Here is a 22,598-nt window from a genome sequence, read left to right on the forward strand (position 1 = left end):
AATACTTTCTGGAGGCATTTTGTGTTTTATATATCACACACACACACACACACACACACTGTAGGGAACATGTGTACAAAAAGGTCTTGTTGGTTCACTCTTATGTACTTGTTAAAGATGTTGGCAACTAATGTGTGAAAATTATGAAAGAGGATATCGCAAACAATGCTTCAATGTTTTCTCTCTCTTTTGTATGTTCCTCCTGAAACTGTACCTTTGACAAAGTACCTACTATATTTCACAGACTATCCTAACCAAAAGAGATCCAATAAAGAGACTTTGCGTCAAATAAGTCTCAACTATACTTGTAATGCCATGTGATGGTATTTGTTTAATCCATTACCAAATCCATATGAAACATGGGGTAAAAGCCTGCTATAGATGATATTGATGTCTTTGTTAGAGGGTCCATCTTTCTGATGTTGTACAGGTTCACTATGTCAGTTTACATAAACCGAGAATAAAATGGTCTCTGAAAAAACGATTGGGAAATTTCTGCTCCTCAAACAATCCCTCAATACATTCTGTGACCACCGCACTGCAGGCTATCAATACACGTATTCATAGGATAACAGCATTTTAAGTTCCTGTATGTCATTGAAAGGTTTCTCATTCCAAAGTTATGACGATCCAATAATGTCCAGAACTCTAAGTAGGCTAGTCAACAGGGTGACACTGATGGCAGCATCTGGCTTTTTTACATAGATGAAAGGCTGAGAATTGTTCCACAGCATCTGTGAGAAAGGCAGATTCTAGAATCTACAGTAAACATTCTCAAAGAACCGTGTAATACAACTCAGTTGGACTTGTGCTGCCTTGGGACAGGTGGAGGACAGTGTCATAGAGGGACTGGTGTATGTAATCTAACTCTGGTCTGGTCAGGGGTGAGTCTGTGTCCTCTGACTGGCTTGACTGGCCATGGGGTTCCAATGATATAGTGGCTGGAACACATTGTGTCATAGCCTGTTGGAAGAGTTCCATGGTCGTGTAATCACTCATAAAGGACAACTGCGGGCACTGGTGGGCCACCGTACTAATGGGGACAAGGTCTGTCGGTCTTGTGTCTGTGGTAGGTTTAATGGTGTCAGAAGTGGGATCTTGAGCGCTACTGTCTGTGGCTGTGTTTCTTCGGCACAAGCCCATGTTGATTTGAGGGTCTACTTTAGTGGGCTCGGCAGAGTCTGCGGTTGTCTTTGAAGGCTCTTGATTCTCCTCGTGGTCTGTGTTGAGGTGTAGACATGAGTCTGTGTTGCTATGGAGGTTGCTAACGGGAGACGTTTCTTCTCTACTGTCAATAATGTGCAGACTGTTGGTGTCCCCCTCTTCCTCTAACTTCTGTCTGTTGATGGGCTCCAGGAGTTCCTATGAGAATCAATCAATCTTTATTGTTCCGGAGGGGGGAAATCTTACAGCAACACGGCATGATCTTAGACATAAATGCAATAAATCTGTCATGCTTCACAATTTTCTTACCAGCTCGCAGACCCCATCTATTTTCTGGATGGCATTGCTGTTACCAGGATTAGGGATACTTGGCCAAAGTAGTCTCTTTGCTCTGAAAGTACAACAAATGACCATGTAATATTTTTAAAGTTTCCATTACTTGGATTCCACTGGGCAACATTTAATAGAGCAACACTAACAGATATGAATACACCTTTGACTTAAAAACATGAGGACCGTACCTTTTTAACAACCAAGAGCCGAGATTAACCACAAGTAAGAGTAAAGTTGCTCCAATAACGACCCCTGCTATCATACCACCAATAGACAGGGATACTGGGGAGGGAAAGCAGGCAGGACAGGTCCTTTAAATTAATAAAAAATGGTATTCCAAATGTGGGATATCAGAGATTCCAATTACAATATAACCATTGATGAAAGATCAACACGCAAACCTGTTGACTTGGTTTCGAAGTATACGGCTGAGCTTCTCACTCCCATTCCTGCAGCAGTGAAGGCAGATAACTGGACTTGGTACACAGTATTGCTTTTTAGGTCCACCAACTCGTAGCTGGTTGAACCAGCATCCACAGTGACGTCTGTTACAGCGAAAACAATAGTCAAAGTCACTGAAGCATCAGAATAAATAGTAGTAAGACCACAATAATAATTTTAAGGAAGTTGAGACTTGAGCCTTTTGGGAACTAGACATGGTAGTAAGAATATCTGATAGTGTGCAGGAAATCTTAACTTCTAAGAATAACTGTACATACAGTGCATTTGAAAATATGTTAATAAATCCTCAATCTACACACACTACCCCATAATGACGATGCGAAAACAGGTTTTTAGACATTTTTGCAAATATTTTAAAAATAAAAAACACCTAATTTACAAAAGTATTCAGACCCTTTGCTAAGAGATTTCAAATTGAGCTCCGGTGCATCCTGTTTCCATTGATCATCCTTGAAATGTTTCTACAACTTGAAATGTTTCCACAACTTGGTAAATTCAATTGATCGGACATGATTTGAAAAGGCACACACCTCTCAATATAAGGTCCCACAGTTGGCAGTGCATGTCAGAGCAAAAACCAAGTCATGAGGTTGAAGGAATTGTCTGTAGAGCTCCAAGACAGCATTGTGTCGAGGCACAGATCTGGGGAAGGGTACCAAAAAATTGCTGCAGTATTGAAGGTCCACAAGAACACAGTAGCCTCCATCATTCTTAAATGGAAGAAGTTTGGAACCACCAAGACTCTTCCTAGAGCTGGCCATGCGGCCAAACTGAGCAATCAGGGGAGAAGGGCCTTGGTTAGGGAGGTGACCAAGAACCTGATGGTCACCCTGACAGAGCTCCAGAGTTTCTCTGTGGAGACGGGAGAACCTTCCAGAAGGTCAACCATCTCTGCAGCACTCCACCAATCAGGCCTTTATGGTCGAGCGACCAGACGGAAGCCATTTTTCAGTAAAATACACGACAGCCCACTTGGAGTTTGCCAAAAGGCACCTAAAGGACTCTGACCATGAGAAACAAAATTCTCTGGTCTGATGAAACCAAGATTGAACTCGTTGGCCTGAATGCCATTCGTCACGTCTGGAGGAAACCAGGCATCGCTGATCACCTGGCCAATACCATCCCTACGGTGAAGCATTGTGGAGGCAGCAGCATGCTGTGGGGATGTTTTTCAGAGGCAGGGACTGGAAGACTAGTCAGGATCGAGGGAAAGATGAACGGAGCAAAGTACAGAGAGATCCTTGATGAAAACCTGCTCCAGAGCGCTCTAGACCTCAGACTGGGGTTCTAGGTTCCAGTTCACCTTCCAACAGGACAACGACTTTAAGCACACAGACAAGACAACGCGGGAGTGGCTTTGGGTCAAGTCTCAATGTCCTGGAGTGGCCCAGCCAGAGCCTGTACTTGAACCCGATCAAACATCTCTTGAGAGACTTGAAAATAGCTGTGCAGTGACACTCCCCATCCAACCTGACAGAGTTTGAGAGGATCTGCAGAGAAGAATGGGAGAAACTCCCCAAATACAGGTGTGCCAAGCTTGTAGCGTCATACCCAAGAAGACTCGAGGCTGTAATCACTGCCAAAGGTGCTTTAACAAAGTACTGAGTAAAGGCTCTGAATACTTATGTAAAATGTCATATTTCATTTTTACATTCGCTAAAGCTTCTAAGCCTATTTTCGCTTCGTCATTTCGGGTATTGTGTGTGGATTTAATAAATTGTTTTATTTAATCCATTTTAGAAATAAGGCTGTAACGTAACAAAATGTGGAAAAAGTGAAGGGTTCTGAATACTTTCCGAACGCGGATATTAGCCAAACTATAAACAGTCTACACACTGTACTTTACTTTGCTCGAATTCTATGAATACTCACTCACTGCAAGTCTCAATTGCCACCTTTTTGTGAACATCAAATGAATCAATCTTACTTGTCTCAGCGTCTGTCCTGTCATCCGGGCTCTCTGTGTAATGGAGGATGTAGCCCAGCAGGAAACCTCTGGTGTCCTTCTCAGGGACTGACGTCCACTCCAGCACCATGGAGCTCTGGGTAACATTACTGCTGCTGATGTTCCCTGGGGCGCTAATTGGGGCTGAGAGGAAAATACACTGAATATAATCACAATGCATTTATGAATAATTGGTGTGTGGGTGGTTGGTTGATTGGGACATGCAGGTACTCAAGGTGTCATGTACTCTATTTACACTGTAACAAGCTAGTAAGTACATGAAGTGGTTCCCTGTGTCTTTGCTTATGATATGTGTTTGTGTGATGATCAGATGTTGATTTGATTTGATGTCCCTAAATCTGACGGTGGTTTTAACCTTCTGGATTTGTACAACTCGCCACCCTAGGATTTACTTGGGACATTTAGTTAAATGCACTAAAGAGGAACAATGGGTAAATATTGAAGATGTGCATGCTCACCTCCAGAATCTTTTCATGTGTCTGTTTTCAAAAGATGGAGCTAAGAACATTATCTTCTATAACATTAACACTATAACTACATGGGATTTTTTTTTACGGATTCTACAAAAAACATTATTACTTCTTAAAAACAACCCTATGGAATAATCCTTGGATAGCTTTTCAGAATTCACAGATAAGGTGGAAAACTAAAGGCATAGAAACCGTAAGTGACGTTGTAATAGGAACCGTCACCCCAGTCTGAGGCCCTGAGTGCTCTGGAGCAGGTTTTCATCAAGGATCTCTCTGTACTTTGCTCCGTTCATCTTTGCCTCGATCCTGACTAGTCTCCCAGTCCCTGCCGCTGGAAAACATCCCCACAGCATGATGCTGCCACCACCATGCTTCACCGTAGGGATGGTGCCAGGTTTCCTCCAGATATGATGCTTTGCATTCAGGCCACAGAGTTCAATCTTGGTTTCATCAGACCAGAGAATCTTGTTTCTCATGGTCTTTGGGTCCCTTTTGGCGAACTCCAAGTGGGCTGTCATGTGCTTTCTACTGAGTATTGGCTTCTGTCTGGCCACTCTACCATAAAGGCCTTATTGGTGGAGTGCTGCAAAGATGGTTGTCCTTCTGGAGGGTATCCCATCTCCACAGAAGAACTCTAGAGCTCTTTCGGAGTGACCATCGGGTTCTTGGTCACCTCCTTGACCAAGGCCCCTTCTCCCCTGATTGCTCAGTTTGGCCAGGCAGCCAGCTCTAGGAAGAGTCTTGGTGATTCCAAACTTCTTCCATTTAAGAATGATGGAGGCCACTGTCTTCTTGGGGACATTCAATGCTTAAAAAATGTGTTGGTACCCTTCCACAGAGCTGTGCCTCGACACAATCCTGTCTCAGAGCTCTACGGGCAATTCCTTCGACCTCATGGCTTGGTTTATGCTCTGACATGCACTGTCAACTGTGGGACCTTATATAGACAGGCATGTGCCTTTCCAAATCATGTCCAATCAATTGAATTTACCATTGGTGGACTCCACTCAAGTTGTAGAAACATCTCAAGGATGATCAATGGAAACAGGATCCACCTGAGCTCAATTTCGAGTTTCATAGCAAAGGGCCTGAATACTTACAGTACCAGTCAACATTTTGGACACACCTACTCATTCAAGGGTTTTTATTTATTTGTAGTATTTTCTACGTTGTTGAATAATAGTGAAGATGTTAAAACTATGAATTAACACATATGGAACCATGTAGTTACCAAAAAAGTATTAAAATGAAAATAGATTTGAGATTCTTCAAAGTAGCCTTGATGACAGCTTTGCACACTCTTGGCATTCTCTCAACCTGCTTCATTAGGTAGTCCCCTGGAATGCATTTCAATTAACAGGTGTGCTTTGTTAAAAGTTAGTTTGTGGAATTTCTTTCAATCAGTTGTGTTGTGACAATGTAGGGGTGGTATACAGAAAATAGGGCTATTTGGTATAAGACCAAGTCCCTATTTTGACAAGAACAGCTCAAATAAGCAAAGAGAAACAACAGTCCATCATTACTTTAAGGAGCGCCACATGAAAGGAAGACCCAGAGTTACCTCTGCTGCAGAGGATAAATTCAGTAGAGTTAAATGCTCCTCAGATTGCAGCCCAAATAAATGATTCACAAAGGTCAAGTAACATACATCTCAACATCAACTGTTCAGAGTAGACTGCGTGAATCTCTCCTTCATGGTTGATTTGCTGCAAAGAAACCACTACTAATGGACACCAATAATAAGAAGAGACTTGCTTGGACCAAGAAACACGAGCAATGGACATTAGACCAGTGGAAATCTGTCTTTTAGTCTGATGAGTTCAAATTTGAGATTTTTGGTTCCAACCCCCATGTCTTTGTGAGACGCAGAATAGGTGAACGGATGACCTCCGAATGTGTAGTTCCCACCCTGATGAATGGAGGAGGTGTGGGGATGCTTTGCTGGTGACACTGTCAGTGATTTATTTAGAATTCAAGGCAAACTTAACCAGCATGGCTACCTCAGAATTCTGCAGCGATACGCCATCCCATCTGGTTTGCGCTTAGTGGGACTAGCATTTTTCAACAGGACAAATCACATTTTATTTGTCACATCACATGCACCAAATACATATGTAGACCTTACTGTGTGTAGACCTTACTTACAAGCCCTTAACCAACAGTTAAGGGCTTAATGACTCAAAACACACATCCCAGGTTGTGTAAGGGCTATTTTACCAAGGAGGAGAGTGATGGAGTGCTGCATCAGATGACCTGACTTCCATAATCACCCGATCTCAACCCAATTGAGATGGTTTGGGATGAGTTAGCCCGCAGAGTTAAGGAAAAGCAGCCAACAAGTGCTCAGTGCATGTGGGAACTCCTTCAAGACTGTTGGAAAAGCAATTTGATTTAACACTTAGTTACTACATAATTCCATGTGTTATTTCATAGTTTTGATGTCTTCACTATTATTCTACTATGTAGAAAATAGTAAAAATAAATAAAAACCCTTGAATGAGTAGGTGTGTCCAAACTTTTGACTAGTATTGTATGTTAATAAGGTATTTCTGTTTTTGAAATGGTTTATACATTTGCAAAAAAATCTAAAAACCTGTTTTTAGCTTTGTCATTGTGGAGTATTGTGTGTCGATTGCTGAGAAAAAAATAGTATTTAATCCATTTTAAAATAAGGCTGTAACGTTCAAAATGTGAAAAAAGTCAAGGGGTCTGAATACTTTCTGAAGGCACTGTACATATAAAATATGTATTTCAGACTCACATCCTTCAGTGAAGTAGGACTGGATGCTCCCGTAGGTGCTCTCGCTGTTGTTGATGAACTTCAGGTTGCAGGGCTCTTTGTCTGGCCTCGTGTGCAGAGTGAAGGTGTACCTCTTATACAGCTCTAATGGCTCTTTAGTTCATACAACAACAAGAGTGGTTTTAAATGGTGAAACGTCTTTCATCAAGACAAACTGAAAGTACTGGTCATGATAATATGCTGTATCAATCCAAATATGTGAATCCTCTGTTGTTCTCATGTTAACACAGGAGAGAGATGTATGTACCTTACCGTGCAATGGTATGACTTCATAATTGTTCTCATCCTCATAGAAGGACTTGTGAGCAGCTTTGTTTCCTCTCGTCCACCACTCCACTGAGAAGCAGGAGTAGGTTTTGATCAGGTCATCCACCCAGGAGACAGTAAAGGACGTGTTGCCATTGAATGTCAGATTCAGCTTCCCATATAAGTCTGTCGAGACAAATCAAACAACACTTCATAGTCCTTTCTCCTGCATCTGAGAGATCTCAGACATCCACTTCAACAGACTGATACCATGCTGTTACACAGGAGAGAAACTAGTAATGCATTTCTAATGCAACAATATAAAACTTACTCATAATACTGCTCAAGCAAAATAGTGAATACATTCTGACGGCCACAGTCTGATTCCTATATCGGAGGACAACATAACAGTTGATAGGTGTTCCTACCTTTGTCATCCAGTGGCCGTATAGTGCTCTGTGCTGCAGGTGAGGTCCCAGCCCTGTTGAGAGCTGTGATTTTGAGGTGGTAGGCTGAGTGAGACAGGGTCACTATGAGTAGGTGCCTGCTGGTGTTGAAGGTCTCAATAGGATCCTCTCCTGAGGCTTTCCCCACGGAAACACTGTAGCCCTCCGCTAACTCACTGGCTGCAAACTTACATGTACAGGACAATGGTAGGATCAAGCTTTATACAATACGTATTACAGCAACATTAGGATCAGCCTCAATTCGTCGGGGCATGCACTCTACAAAGTGTCGAAAGCGTGCCACAGGGATGCTGGCCCATGTTGACTCCAATGCTTCCCACAGTTGTCAAGTTTGCTGGAAGTCCTTTGGGTGGTGGACCATTCTTGATACACACAGGAAACGTATGTAGGAGCGCATGACACCTACTACCATACCATGTTTGAAAGACACTTCTATTTTTGTCTTGCCCATTCATCTTCCGAATGGCACACATACTGTACACAATCCATGTCTCAATTGTCTCAAGGCTTAAAATTCCTTCTTTAACCTGCCCCTTTCATCTACACTGATTTGAAGTGGATTTAACAAGTGACATCAATAAGGGATCATATCTTTCGTCTGGATTCACCTGGTCAGGCTGTCATGGAAAGAGTGGGTGTTCTTTTTTTTCCTTTTTTTTTTCTCCCCAATTTTGTGGTATCCAATTGGTAGTTACAGTCTTGTCTCATCGCTGCAAAACTCGTACGGACTCGGGAGAGGCGAAGGTCGAGAGCTGTGCATCCTCCAAAACACGACCCAGCCAAGCCGCTTCTTGACACAATGCCCGCTTAACCCGGAAGCCAGCCACATCAATGTGTCGGAGGAAATGCCGTACACCTGGCAACCGTGTCAACGTGCATGCGCCCACCACAGGATTCACTAAAGCGCGATGGGACAAGGACATCCCAGCCTGCCAAACCCTCCCCTAACCCGGACGATGCTGGGCCAATTGTGCGCCGCCTCATGGGTCTCCTGGTCGCGGCCGGCTGCGACAGAGCCTGGACTCGAACCAGGATCTCTAGTGGCACAGCTAGCACTGCCTTAGACCACTGCTCCACTCGGGAGGCCCAGAGCGGGTGTTCTTAATGTTTTGTATACTCAGTTTATAGTGTAGTGCGATAAACTATTCACTTTTATAAATGTATACCTATATCAGTTTACTCAAACGTACTATTTTCACATTCTATTAACATTTTTCACATTGTCACAAACTTACTATTTTCACATTTGTATTTGAAATGTTCCTATTGTAAGGTTAAGTTACTCACGGGGAAATGAATTACCTTCCATTTTATGATCACTAATCTCCTCCCTTTGGTTTGTGGACGACTATCTTTTACCATCTCAATGACAGGCGTATCAGTAAGTTCTTAGAAAACAGAAGAAACATGGACACATATTTAGCTTATTTCATGTTATAAATCAGTAGAGTGGACAATTGATTAAGCCTATTTTGATAAGACCATTGAACAGATTTCTGGATCCCAGATTTTAGTTTTAGGTAAAAGGTCAACTCACCGGGTGGGACTGTGAAAACCTCGCTCCAGGGGCACTGGGTACATTTGTTGTTGGCCACACACTCTATCTGCACCTCATAGGACAGTGAGGAGTTAAGATTACCCACAGTGCACCTATTTCTATCCTTGGATTGCACTGGTGGCTATAGAGAACATAAATGAGAGGTTAGGTCTGTATAACTTATTTCTCTAATGATTCTGCATTGGTCTTTTCCAGTCTTGGACTACTAGGGCTGGTTTTCCTGGCACAGATTAAGCCTAACCTTAGACTAAAAAGTACTTTCAATGGAGATTCTCCATTGACTAACCTTAATCTGTGTCCGGAACTAGTGTCTGGGAAACCGGCCCCAAGAGTTTCACTATTTATGCCAGCTTGTTTCAATTCTATAATCTAGCTCTATATGAGCTGTAGGCAGTACATTTCATATCTGACTTTTGAATCCCACCTCTTTCCATTGCGAGCTGTTCAGCTCCTTGTATCTCACAGAGTAAAGAGGGATATATTTGGTCTCCTCCTTCCTCCAGGAGGCCTGGATATCCAGCTGTCTTGAATGTCGATTCAAGTGTACATTAGATGGGGGGCCGCATCGAACTGCAATTTTTAAGATAGGCTATGTGATAAATTATCATTGTAATACTGTTATACTAAACTCAGCAAAAAAAGAAACGTCCCTTTTTCAGGACCCTGTCTTTCAAAGATAATTTGTAAAAATCCAAATAACTTCACAGATCTTCATTGTAAAGGGTTTAAACACTGCTTCCCATGCTTGTTCAAAGAACCATAAACAATTAATGAACATGCACCTGTGGAACGGTCGTTAAGACACTAACAGCTTACAGACGGTAGGCAATTAAGGTCACAGTTATGAAAACTTAGGATACTAAAGAGGCCTTTCTACTGACTCTGAAAAACACAAAAAGAAAGATGCCCAGGGTCCCTGCTCTTCTGTGTGAATGTCCCTTAGGCATGCTGCAAGGAGGCATGAGGACTGCAGATGTGGCCAGGGAAATAAATTGCAATGTTCGTACTGTGAGACGCCTAAGACAGCGCTACAGGGAGACAGGACGGACGGCTGATCGTCCTCACAGTGGCAGACCACGTGTAACAACACCTGCACAGGATCGGTACATCCGAACATCACACCTGTGGGACAGGTAAAGGATGGCAACAACAACTGCACGAGTTACACCAGGAACGCACAATTCCTCCGTCAGTGCTCAGACTGTCCGCAATAGACTGAGAGAGGCTGGACTGAGGGCTTGTAGGCCTGTTGTAAGGCAGGTCCTCACCAGACATCACCAGCAACAACGTCGCCTATGGGCACAAACCCACCGCCGCTGGACCAGACAGGATTGGCAAAAAGTGCTCTTCACTGACGAGTCGCGTCATGGGGTGATGGTCGGATTCGCGTTTATCATCTAAGGAATGAGCATTACACCGAGGCCTGTACTCTGGAGCGGGATCGATTTGGAGGTGGAGGGTCCGTCATGGTCTGGGGCGGTGTGTCACAGCATCATTGGACTGAGCTTGTTGTCATTGCAGGCAATCTCAACGCTATGCGTTACAGGGAAGACATCCTTCTCCCTCATGTGGTACCCTTCCTGCAGGCTCATCCTGACATGACCCTCCAGCATGACAATGCCACCAGCCATGCTGCTCGTTCTGTGCGTGATTTCCTGCCAGACAGGAATGTCAGTGTTCTGTCATGGCCAGGGAAGAGCCCGGATCTCAATTCCATTGAGCATGTATGGGACGTGTTGGATCGGAGGGTGAGGGCTAGGGCCATTCCCCCCAGAAATGTCCGGGAACTTGCAGGTGCCTTGGAGGAAGAGTGGGGTAACATCTCACAGCAAGAACTGGCAAATCTGGTGCAGTCCATGAGGAGGAGATGCACTGCAGTACTTAATGCAGCTGGTGGCTACACCAGATACTGACTGTTACTTTTGATTTTGACCCCCCCTTTGTTCAGGGACACATTATTCCATTTCTGTTAGTCACATGTCTGTGGAACGTGATCAGTTTATGTCTCAGTTGTTGAATCTTGTTATGATCATACAAATATTTACACGTTAAGTTTGCTGAAAATAAACGCAGTTGACAATGAGAGGACGTTTTTTTTTTTTTTTGCTGAGTTTAGATGTTGTATGTAACAATATAGAGGAAGGACTGGTCATATCACATCTTCTGGTTGCTGTAAACCCATAGGCTACACTATTATCACATAATGGAAGGAAAGAGATGCATACTGGAGGTAATTAATATAAACGTACCCAATTGTTGGGGTGAACCTCTGAAAACAGTCTTTGTGCAGCTCTTCAAATCACTCTTGTCAAATACATGAGCTGTCATGTTAAACTTCTTGGACAGATGAATATTCTGAGACGTCTCCGATATGTTTGCATGCATTTTGCTATGTGTTTTCCTGTGAAGAATATCAAATTGAATAAGATTTAGTAGTTCATTAATTAGATTATTTTTAAATCTCTCTTGTTTTCAGTCTACAGAGCACCCTAAATGCAAACAATCAAATTATATAACCTCAGAGATACATTAAATTAGCCTTGTGTTCTACACTACTTACTGTTCTATACAGAGTGTGTATCTTTGTGTTTGGTGTTTTACAGGTGTCCACACACATTTCCAGCCGATCCTACTTAAGCCCAGATGTTTACCAAAGCAATCTAATTCACTGACTCCCTCTGAAAGGAAAGGTTCAAAGGAGCAAATCGATTATATTTCATTATAATAACATTTCATCAACCTCATCAACTGCAACTGAACCACAACTTGGTTTTTGGAATAGTTGTGTCATTACCTTGGGATGTGACACAGTGTCCATAACATGAAGAGATGTTCTTGCACCTACAGGTCACTGAAATGTACAGTATTGTCAATACATCATGTATCCTAACATAATAAACATTTCATGATGTTGCAACGGAAATACTTTGTGAAACAAATCTCACATACTGAATGTGAAGATGTAAATTACAAACTTTTAAATGGTTTATTATGTTATGCAGAGTGGTGCTATAACTACGTGGCACAGAAGGAAATGGTGTAATTGTTACAGCAATACTATATAAATTGTGTAGTGCTGTTACTGTAGCCATATCCTCTGGGTGCCAACTCTGATACCTAAAATAGATCAGCTTTGTTGCATAACTCATGCAAGGGGGTGATAAAAACACGTCTTACTTTTGCCGCCATCCAAAAAGACCACTGGACATACAGTATATACAGTGGGGCAAAAAAGTATTTAGTCAGCCACCAATTGTGCAAGTTCTCCCACTTAAAAAGACGAGAGAGGCCTGTAATTTTCATCATAGGTACACTTCAACTATGACAGACAAAATGAGGGGGAAAAATCCAGAAAAATCACATTGTAGGATTTTTAATGAATTTATTTGCAAATTATGGTGGAAATAAGATAATTTTGGTCACCTACAAAAACAAGCAAAATTTCTGGCTCTCACAGACCTGTAACTTCTTCTTTAAGAGGCTCCTCGTCCTCCACCTCATACCTGTATTAATGGCACCTGTTTGAACTTGTTATCAGTATAAAAGACACCTGTCCACAACCTCAAACAGTCACACTCCAAACTCCACTATGGCCAAGACCAAAGAGCTGTCAAAGGACACCAGAAACAAAATTTGGACCTGCACCAGGCTGGGAAGACTGAATCTGCAATAGGTAAGCAGCTTGGTTTGAAGAAATCAACTGTGGGAGCAATTATTAGGAAATGGAAGACATACAAGACCACTGATAATCTCCCTCGATCTGGGCTCCACGCAGAGCTCACCCCGTGGGGTCAAAATGATCACAAGAACGGTGAGCAAAAATCCCAGAACCACGACGGGGACCTAGTGAATGACCTGCAGAAGCTGGGACCAAAATAACAAAGCCTACCATCAGTAACACACTACGCCGCCAGGGACTCAAATCCTGCAGTGCCAGACGTGTCCCCCTGCTTAAGCCAGTACATGTCCAGGCCCGTCTGAAGTTTGCAGAGAGCATTTGGATGATCCAGAAGAAGATTGGGAGAATGTCATATGGTCAGATGAAACCAAAATAGAAACTTTTGGTAAAAACTCAACTCGTCGTGTTTGAGGACAAAGAAGCTGAGTTGCATCCAAGAAACACCATACCTACTGTGAAGCATGGGGGTGGAAACATCATGCTTTGGGGCTGATTTTCTGCAAAGGACCAGGACGACTGATCCGTGTAAAGGAAAGAATGAATGGGCCATGTATCGTGAGATTGAGTGAAAAGCTCCTTCCATCAGCAAGGCATTGAAGATGAAACGTGGCTGGGTCTTTCAGCATGACAATGATCCCAAACACACCACCCGGGCAACAAAGGAGTGGCTTCGTAAGAAGCATTTCAAGGTCCTGGAGTGGCCTAGCCAGTCTCCAGATCTCAACCCCATAGAAAATCTTTGGAGGGAGTTGAAAGTCCGTGTTGCCCAGCAACGACCCCAAAACATCACTGCTCTAGAAGAGATCTGCATGGAGGAATGGGCCAAATACCAGCAACAGTGTGTGAAAACCTTGTTGAAGACTTACAGAAAACGTTTGACCTCTGTCATTGCCCACAAAGGGTATATAACAAAGTATTGAGATAAACTTTTGTTATTGACCAAATAGTTATTTTCCACCATAATTTGCAAATAAATTCATAAAAAATCCTACAATGTGATTTTCTGGATTTCTTTTTCTCATTTTGTCTGTCATAGTTGAAGTGTACCTATGATGAAAATTACAGGCCTCTCTCATCTTTTTAAGTGGGAGAACTTGCACAATTGGTGGCTGACTAAATACTTTTTTTGCCCCACTGTATTACATATAATATCAGATGGTTTCCTATTACCAAACCCTAATTGGTTGAGAACTTTTGTAGGAAGAGTGCACTGCAAGTCTGTTGTTTTAAACTGTTTTGTCTGGAAACGATAGTTGAAACGTACCTGGAGAAACTTGGAGAAGGGAAGAGAGCGAGGTAAAATATCCAAAGAGAACACCTAAACAAAGAGAGACAGCACCAGGGCTCGACATTAATACTTGTTCGCTTGTCTGGGACAGGTAAAAAAAGAATGTTGGACAAGAAGAATATAAATGTAAGTTGTCTGAATGGACAAGTTAAATAAAGCACACAAAAAAGTTTGCACTCTTCTCCCAGTCTCTGCACATCGTAGTTGAATGTTGGGGAGCTGTAGCTTACAATGCTCCAAGGGTTAGTGCTGTCCGGGGTCCAAACCCTACCGCTACTCCTTTCCCTAACCCAGTGGCGTACCGCAGTTTCGCAGGACCCCCAACAAACCATACTTTTTTGGATTGGGGGGGTTGGGGAGCAGACAGAATTTTGCATTTTTGAAGATAATTTCTTGCAATTCTACAGATATTGCCATGGGGCAGAAAGAAACATTTGCAATTTTATAGCTAATCTCATGCTATTCCACACATTTTGCCATGCAGCTGAGAATAAAAAAAAAGAAAAGATTTCCAGCTAATTTCTTGTAATTGTAAAAAATAAAATCAATAGAGTAGCTTTTGGAGCTGACTGCCCGGGGACTGGGAGCACATAGTGTATGCTACAATGATTAGGCCTATAAGTTTGATTGTTTTTTGGGGGGTGGGGAGGCCTCCTGGAGGTAGGTCCTCCTGGGCCCCAGCTGTGCTAGTCCAGCCCTGCTTATTTCAATTAATTTTCTTTACTGATAGCCTATTGGAGGAGAGATGCATGCTTGATTTTGCTTGCTGCATGTAAAATAGGCTACAAACGTGGAAAGGAGGAGACCATATATTCCTAAAGTAGGCATATCTTGACAAATTACAACATATGTACCTTTCTGGACATTCTAAATTGTCGAGAATAGACCCAAACTGTTCCAAATAGTTGCATAATCAAGCCTATGCTGTTATTTTGACATGAAACAAAACAGGACGTTTGAGTGGTTATTCAAATTAATCTACATCGCTGCAGTTTACAGACAATAAGTGTGAACTCATTTGATCACAAAAATACATTCCTCATTGCACTGTTGTTGTTGTAATTTTCTTGTCTAAAATGTAGGCCTGGCCCCAATCAATAGTGGAGCTTTGTGTACCCGGGTACCACAGAGCGCAGCCTGGAGGAACACACAGATCTGCTATTTTTTTCTTGCATTTGGACAGGTAAATATTTAGCCTATAGCCCTAATATTTAGTTCATGAATGGCCTAATATCTAGCTAATATTTACTTCTTGCTTTAGCTTCTTATCTCTCCCAGCTGTTCACATGCACAATAGACAATTGGCTACGCAAGCCTCTCCGCAATAGGCCATTCCTCTTCTTGCGAAATACCAGGAATAGCTAAAGAACATTTATTTTGATATTCTTTTATACTAGGCCTAATAGCCTATTCGGGGAAAGAAGCAGCTTGCTCTTGCTAATTGCTGAATGTAAAACAGGCCTACAACATAGGCCAAATTAAAGGTGCAAAATGCAGAAATCGCTTTGCCATTTCCTGATTGCTTAATTAAAATCTAAATTCACCTAATTTCAGTTTATGTGACAAAACAAGCAATATACAATGAGTGTACAAAACATTAGGAACACTTTCCTAATATTGAGTTGGACCCCCTTTTGCTCTCAATTTGTCGGGGCATGGACTCTACAAGGTGTTGAAAGCGTTCCACAGGGATGCTGGCCAATGTTCACTCCAATGCTTTCCACAGTTGTGTCAAATTGGCTGGATGTCCTTTGGGGGGTGGACAATCAACCCGGTGTGCCTGGCACCTACTACCATACCCTGTTCAAAGGCACTTAAATATTTTGTCTTGCCCATTCATCTTCTGAATGGCACACATACAAAATCCATGTCTCAATTGTCTCAAAGCGTAAAAATCTTTCTTTAACCTGTCTCCTCCCCTTCATCTACACTGATTGAAGTGTATTTGACAAGTGACATCAATAAGGGATCATAACTTTCACCTGGATTTACCTGGTCAATCTATGTCAGTGGTTCCCAACTCCAGTCCTTGAGTACCTCCAACAGAACACATTTTTGTTGTAACCCTGGACAAACATACCTCATTCAGCTCAGTGAGGGCCTGATGATTAGTTGACAAATTGAATCAGCTTGTCCGGGGCTACAATAAAAATCTGTACTGTTGGGGGTACTCGAGGACCGGAGTTGGGAACCACTGGTCTATGTCATGGAAAGTGTTCCTAATGTTGTATACATTGTGTATACTAGAGAATCATTGCACCATAATCGCTGTGAAATATCTTTTCAATAACCAAAAATATTGTATTTTCAGCCATTTGAATCTGGTGTACAAAACCGAAAGTAAGACACAAAAACTAAACTTAAGAATGGGAAGCATAGAAATAGCACATATAGAACAGATCTACCACTTATTCAAGTTGCTATAACTCACATACTGTATCTATGGGAATTTGGTTGGGTCGTCCAAAAAGTTACATATTGCAGCTTTAACTGTCGGGGAAAGTTGAGGAAAGAAAATGTGTTGGTGGGATAATTTTTGTCCGGTTACGATAACATTGTTGCACTGCAAATCGGCCTAGTTGCATAGCACAGACAGAAATGAGCACAGTGAAAAAGAAGACACAAAGGAATTGACAACCATTAGAAAAACAAAAATAATTTGCAAACTTCTTGAGCAACGAGGCAATAACATGCTATAAAAGATGTGCAGGCTAAACTGCATTTGTTGTTGAATTATGACATTTAAATAGTTCCTATATTATGTTGCATTAGGCCTACATGTACATTGAAGTATTATTTGCAGCTGTCACAATGAATACACCCTGAAAGGTCTTGTGTTACCACCCAGGTAGCCTAGTGGTTAGAGCATTGGGCCAGTAACAGAAGGTTGCTGGATTGAATCCCCGAGCTGACAAGGTAAAAATCTGTCCTTCTGCCCCTGAGCAAGGCAGTTAACCCACTGTTCCCTGGGTGCCAAAGACATGAATGTTGACTAAGGCAGCCCCTCTTTGATTCAGAAGGGTTGGGTTAAATGTGGAGGACACATTTCAGTTGAGTAACTGACTAGGTACCCGCCTTTCCCTATTAATAGGCAGGATGCAGTACATTTCAGTCATTTGGCAGAGGCTATTATCCAGAGCGCCTTACAGTAGTACTTTTGCATACTGGTCTCCCATGGGAATCTAACCCACAACCTTGGCGTTGCAAACACCATGCTCTACCAACTGAGCCACATGGGACCGTTGATCAGGTGATTGACAGGTGTAGGATTGTAGAATGATAAATGATCAACTGTACTCTAGTGTAAATGCTCACCAACATTTTATAGTCAGGTGGCGGCAGGTAGCCTAGTGGTTAGAGCGTTGGACTAGTAATCGCAAGGTTGCAAGATCAATTCCTTGAGCTGGCAAGGTAAAAATCTGTCATTTCCCCCCTGAACAAGGCAATTAACCCATTGTTCCTAGGCTGTCATTGAAAATAAGAATCTGTTCTTAACTGACTTGCCTAGTTAAATAAAATGTAGCTTATAGTTTATCGTTATTGGTGTTAGCTTGGATGGGTGCTGTGGATCTCCACTATCATCTGGGCTTGATCATGTGCCAAGTCTGTAATACACCCGTGTCACCCCGGCAACTGGTTCAGACAAAAAACATTCTCCATTCAGGCTGCAAAGGTTTCAATTTTGCCCTTAACTAAATTTAATGCTGAGAAGATGGAAATAAACTGCAAAAATATTTTCCACCGGCTGCCTAGGAATAGAAGTCCTGGATGTTGTGTATTGCATTAAGCCAATCAGGTTGCAGCAGTCTGTTGTTTACCCCTGGCTGAACTCAGGGTCCAACACAAAGTAGGGCCACTCTAGATAATGAGGTGGTTACCAGCAGCTAGCATAATTCTCTGGTTTGTAAAGTTTGAAAAATATGCTAAAATCCGACCTCCATCGCCACATCGTCTGCTAAAATATGCTACCCAATGTCATGCTTGGTGAGTGTAGACATTTATAAGTGAAAGTGAATCATCAATGTTATAAAACACAAAGTTGAAATCAACTAGGATGGTGAACACCAAGTCTGTGTGCATGACCGGAGAAGCAATGGCATGACCACTGCTTGATAGATTGTTTACTGAGTTGCTACAGCTTGTTAACACAACGGCAGTGACTGGGCCATTGCTACAGCACTAGCCTGTGTGCCAGTTTTTTTAGCTAACCCACTCCCTGTACTCCGTGTCATGTATTTGTGCCAAAGACACTGGCCTTTCTGCCATCTTCAAATATGAACATTCTATCATTAATGAGCTCGAGGAGAACCGAGGATTTGATCCTGATTCAATCACCCTCATAGCTATCCCCCAATCACAACGATTATGCAAAAGTTGGAATTATATCACTTTTTTCTCCCCAGAACACGTTGGTATGTAGTTGCTAAACAACCGTTTTTTGTTTGTTTAGACAAAACCAGTCTGTCAAAAGTTGGTAGAGCACCATTAAATTCTCTAACTAAATAATACATATTGCAATTCCAACCATAAAACGTCTTAACAACGTGCCTAGCTAACAGCTAAATGTTTGTTTTTGATATTTGTTATTTCCAACAACCAATGAGCTCCACCGTAAATCCAGCTTGACTTTAAAATTGCTGAAAGGCCAGTCTCTTCAGCAATTACAAGGAGTGGCAAGGAGTGTGGCAAGGAGTGGAATTCTAAATGTATGAAATGTTCCACTGGTGTAAAGTGCTTCAGTAAAATTACTTTAAAGTACTAATTAAGTCGTTTTTGGGGGTATCTGTACTTTACTTGACAATTTTTTAAATGACTTTTACTTCAATACATTCCAAAATAAAATTATGTACTTTTTACTCCATACATTTTCCCTGACACCCAAAAGTACTATTTCATTTTGAATTCCTAGCAGGACAGGAAAATGGTACCACTTTACAAAATAAAATTAATTATTATCATTATTATTACCATACAGAGCCTCAGACAAAAATGCAGGCTACTCTGCATATTGGCTTCTTTGTATATTCAAGCCTGTCTCAAAATACAACACCGCCTCTTTAAGACATAAAAAGGCTTTTTATGAATTGAGTAAAAATAAAAACCGGAAATACAAAACAATATACAGACCAGCATACTGAAGGTCGAGTTAAAAACGCTTCCCTATAGATATTTTTTTATCAGATGACCTCCAACATAGGGACAAGATCGGTGCTTACAGGTAAAGTAAGGTAAAATGAAGTTTGTTCAACATTCTGACTTGTAATGGGAATGTTCAGGAATGCTGAGATACATGTTAGAAACAAGTGTGTAGAACTTTATGAATTATTGAAACATTATATTAAAACTAAAACAAACAACCAAAAAAGCAATATGATATGATGCAAACAACTTCTCTGTATCTCATAAATGAGAAAGTTATTTATTTTAAGCTAAAAAATGAAAGTAAAAAGAGTGGAATGTTAGCTAAAGAGGCTGGCACTCAGACTATTACAGCACCACATTTACATGACAAAAAAAGGTTACCCCAAATTCCATGATCGTCACAGCCCTACTGAAACAGGAATATGTTAGTCTTACAATGGTATAGATAAACATGTCTTTGTAAGGTAGCTGCCTTGCTTTGAAGTAGCCCACTTTAGCCATTTGATCCCTGAATTCATTGAATGAGCTAATGTTACACCCAGTAACTCTCCAGATGGAGGTTTGTGTTTATGTGTTTAAACAGTTTCCTAACAGTGCAGTTATTTAACTTTGTGGAGGGTTAAGTGCATTGCTCAAGGGCACAATGGCAGAAGATAGTACATGGGATCAGCAGCCTTCCAGTGTCAATACCACATAATGCTTAATTTTTCAAAGACACCGCCAATTATTTTTCAGGGAAATGTGGTTAAAAGTAATGGAAAAGTCATGAATTACATCTGTCAAAATGTGTTTGAACCCTGAGAAAACCAACTATCTTGGAAAAATGTGTCAGGTAAAAAGCCTTTTTATGTCTTAAAGAGGCGGTGTTGTATTTTGAGACAGGCTTGAATATACAAAGAAGCCAATATGCAGAGTAGCCTGCAGTTTTGTCTGAGGCTCTGTATGGTAATAATAATGATAATAATTAATTTCATTTTTGTAAAGTGGTTCATACAACAACATTTTCAGTCACCTTTTTTGGCCCATGGTGTTACAGACTTAAAAAAAAAAAATCGGAAAAGTAAAAAAACTTTTCTTCTTAACTTTCGAAAAAGTTAATGTCAGGCCCTGCCAAAACACACAATCGAAGATCATCATCATTCCTGGAACAAGTGACTACTTAAAATGATATATAGTATACTCAGTATAGTATAGTATGAGAAAACAGGTCAAATTACCTAGCTAAAACTACAACAACCTCATTGGCATACAGTAAATTGGAGAATGGAGGATGGGATACACCATACGATAGATGTATTCTTCAGAATTATTGGTGTGGAGATTTTTTTAATTTGCAATCTGTAACATTTTCAAACATAAAATAGTGAGAAAAGTACTTACCAAAGATTAAATAGGGCAGAGGTTTATGGAGACAATGCATTGTTGTCACAGCATCCAATTCATAGTTATGTTTTATCTCTCGCCTGGTTTTCTGTCTGACAGCCACGAAAATCTGTGGGAGTTTTAACGTGACTTCATGAAAAACAATGTGGAACAGTAGCTTACCATTTTTCATGTGCGTTCACCACCCACACACACAAGCAGAGAGAGAGAGAGAGAGAGAGAGAGAGGAGAGAGAGAGAGAGATAGAGAGAGAGCGAGAGAGAGAGATCATGTCTATTATCACTAACACAAGAGTATTTCCAGTCTACTTTCTTCACGTTCTTCTAATAATCAGTTATGATGATCAATTATCAATAGCCTAATATGGCTGGAGAACTTACACAACTATGGCTTTACAGAAGAACAGTTTCACTTCTTGAAATTCACAATATAATATTTTCACAATATTTGCATTTTTATGGATTTTGTTTTTTTTCTTCGTTTTTTTCAATGACTGAAATTAAATATATTAAGATTGGGTTTTTTCAGATAGATGAAGGAATTAAGAAATATCAACAAGAAGTCCTTTAAATTACAGTACATTCATAAATACATCTAGAAATAAATCAACCAACCAATAAAAGACAGGTTCATTATAGGTTCATATCCTGAATCATATTTATCCTCTCAATCTATCCTTGTTGTAGCGTTGTATTTTCTTCCCACATTCTCAAAATAGTCTTAGTCTCTCTCATAATACAGTATGGTGCACCTGTTATGCTTAAGTGTTTTCAATACACAGAAACTAACTGGATGAGTTGACTACTCTGCTGTATTCAGAACAAATTATGGGTAGGAACTGGGTGTGACTCAGAGCAAGACAAAGAAATGCGTATCAGCATAAGTTTCAGCTATTTCAAGATTTTTCTCTCTGCTTTCAAGGAATTGTATTGACAATTTTCTGCAAAACATAACGAATGCCCACTGTCTTTGGTAATAACACAACACTGTGTGTGGTAAAAATATCCTTCTGTGCCCCAACGAATGGTGATATTAATTAGTGAATTGTGTAAGTGGAGGGGACACACGGGAAAGAACACCTTCCTATGAAACACAATCTCAACTGACTGTTCAACCAGCCTTTTTCAAGATTTCAAGATCATTGTCTTAGTGTTTTAATTGTTGCCAAATTGACACACACACACACACACACACACACATAGACTGAACTGTCATTACAGTGAGCACACACAGGAAGAGGCACATTCACACTTCACTGGCTTCAGTTAGCATGAAGAGACCTCTACAGGAGCTCATGATCTCAGTCATCATGTATTACACAGTAATCTACTGGAGCATGAACACTATACACACAAAATAGGAAAGTTGAGTTATTAAATTGTTCTATATTGTTCACTTACTTACAATAAATACCAATACAGACCTAATTTTGTCCACCCAGCCGGCTCTCTCTTAGCAATTGAGCCACGGGACGAGGTTAACAGATAGTGACCTGCCTTCTAAATTCTATGAACACACTGTACTTGATGGGTGTCCCTTTTTGTTTCCCTTGAAGGTCTACTTACTGTAGATCTGTTAAATTGCTAAAACATATTTTTCTGTGTGGCCATTCTTTGGCTGGTTGGTCTGGTATCTTGAAG

General features: G+C 41.2%; 1 protein-coding gene across 1 annotated transcript; it reads right to left on the reverse strand.

Annotated features, from left to right (window-relative positions):
- Nucleotides 1-311: 311 nt before the first annotated feature.
- On the reverse strand, nt 312-21,108 carry LOC111961725 (interleukin-31 receptor subunit alpha). Its single transcript, XM_023984205.1, has 16 exons — nt 20,956-21,108; nt 14,410-14,463; nt 12,261-12,317; nt 12,027-12,144; nt 11,716-11,867; nt 9,891-10,036; nt 9,446-9,587; nt 9,211-9,296; nt 7,870-8,074; nt 7,448-7,627; nt 7,157-7,288; nt 3,887-4,048; nt 1,899-2,042; nt 1,686-1,779; nt 1,474-1,555; nt 312-1,362 (listed from the first exon to the last, which is right to left on the reverse strand). Exons 1-16 carry the CDS (start codon nt 20,993-20,995, stop codon nt 775-777), a joined length of 2,382 nt encoding a protein of 793 aa, XP_023839973.1. The 5' UTR covers nt 20,996-21,108; the 3' UTR covers nt 312-774.
- Between the last annotated feature and the right edge of the window lie 1,490 nt (nt 21,109-22,598).

The sequence above is a fragment of the Salvelinus sp. IW2-2015 genome, linkage group LG4q.1:29 (genome assembly GCF_002910315.2).
Source record: "Salvelinus sp. IW2-2015 linkage group LG4q.1:29, ASM291031v2, whole genome shotgun sequence".
NCBI classification, from domain to species: domain Eukaryota; kingdom Metazoa; phylum Chordata; class Actinopteri; order Salmoniformes; family Salmonidae; genus Salvelinus; species Salvelinus sp. IW2-2015.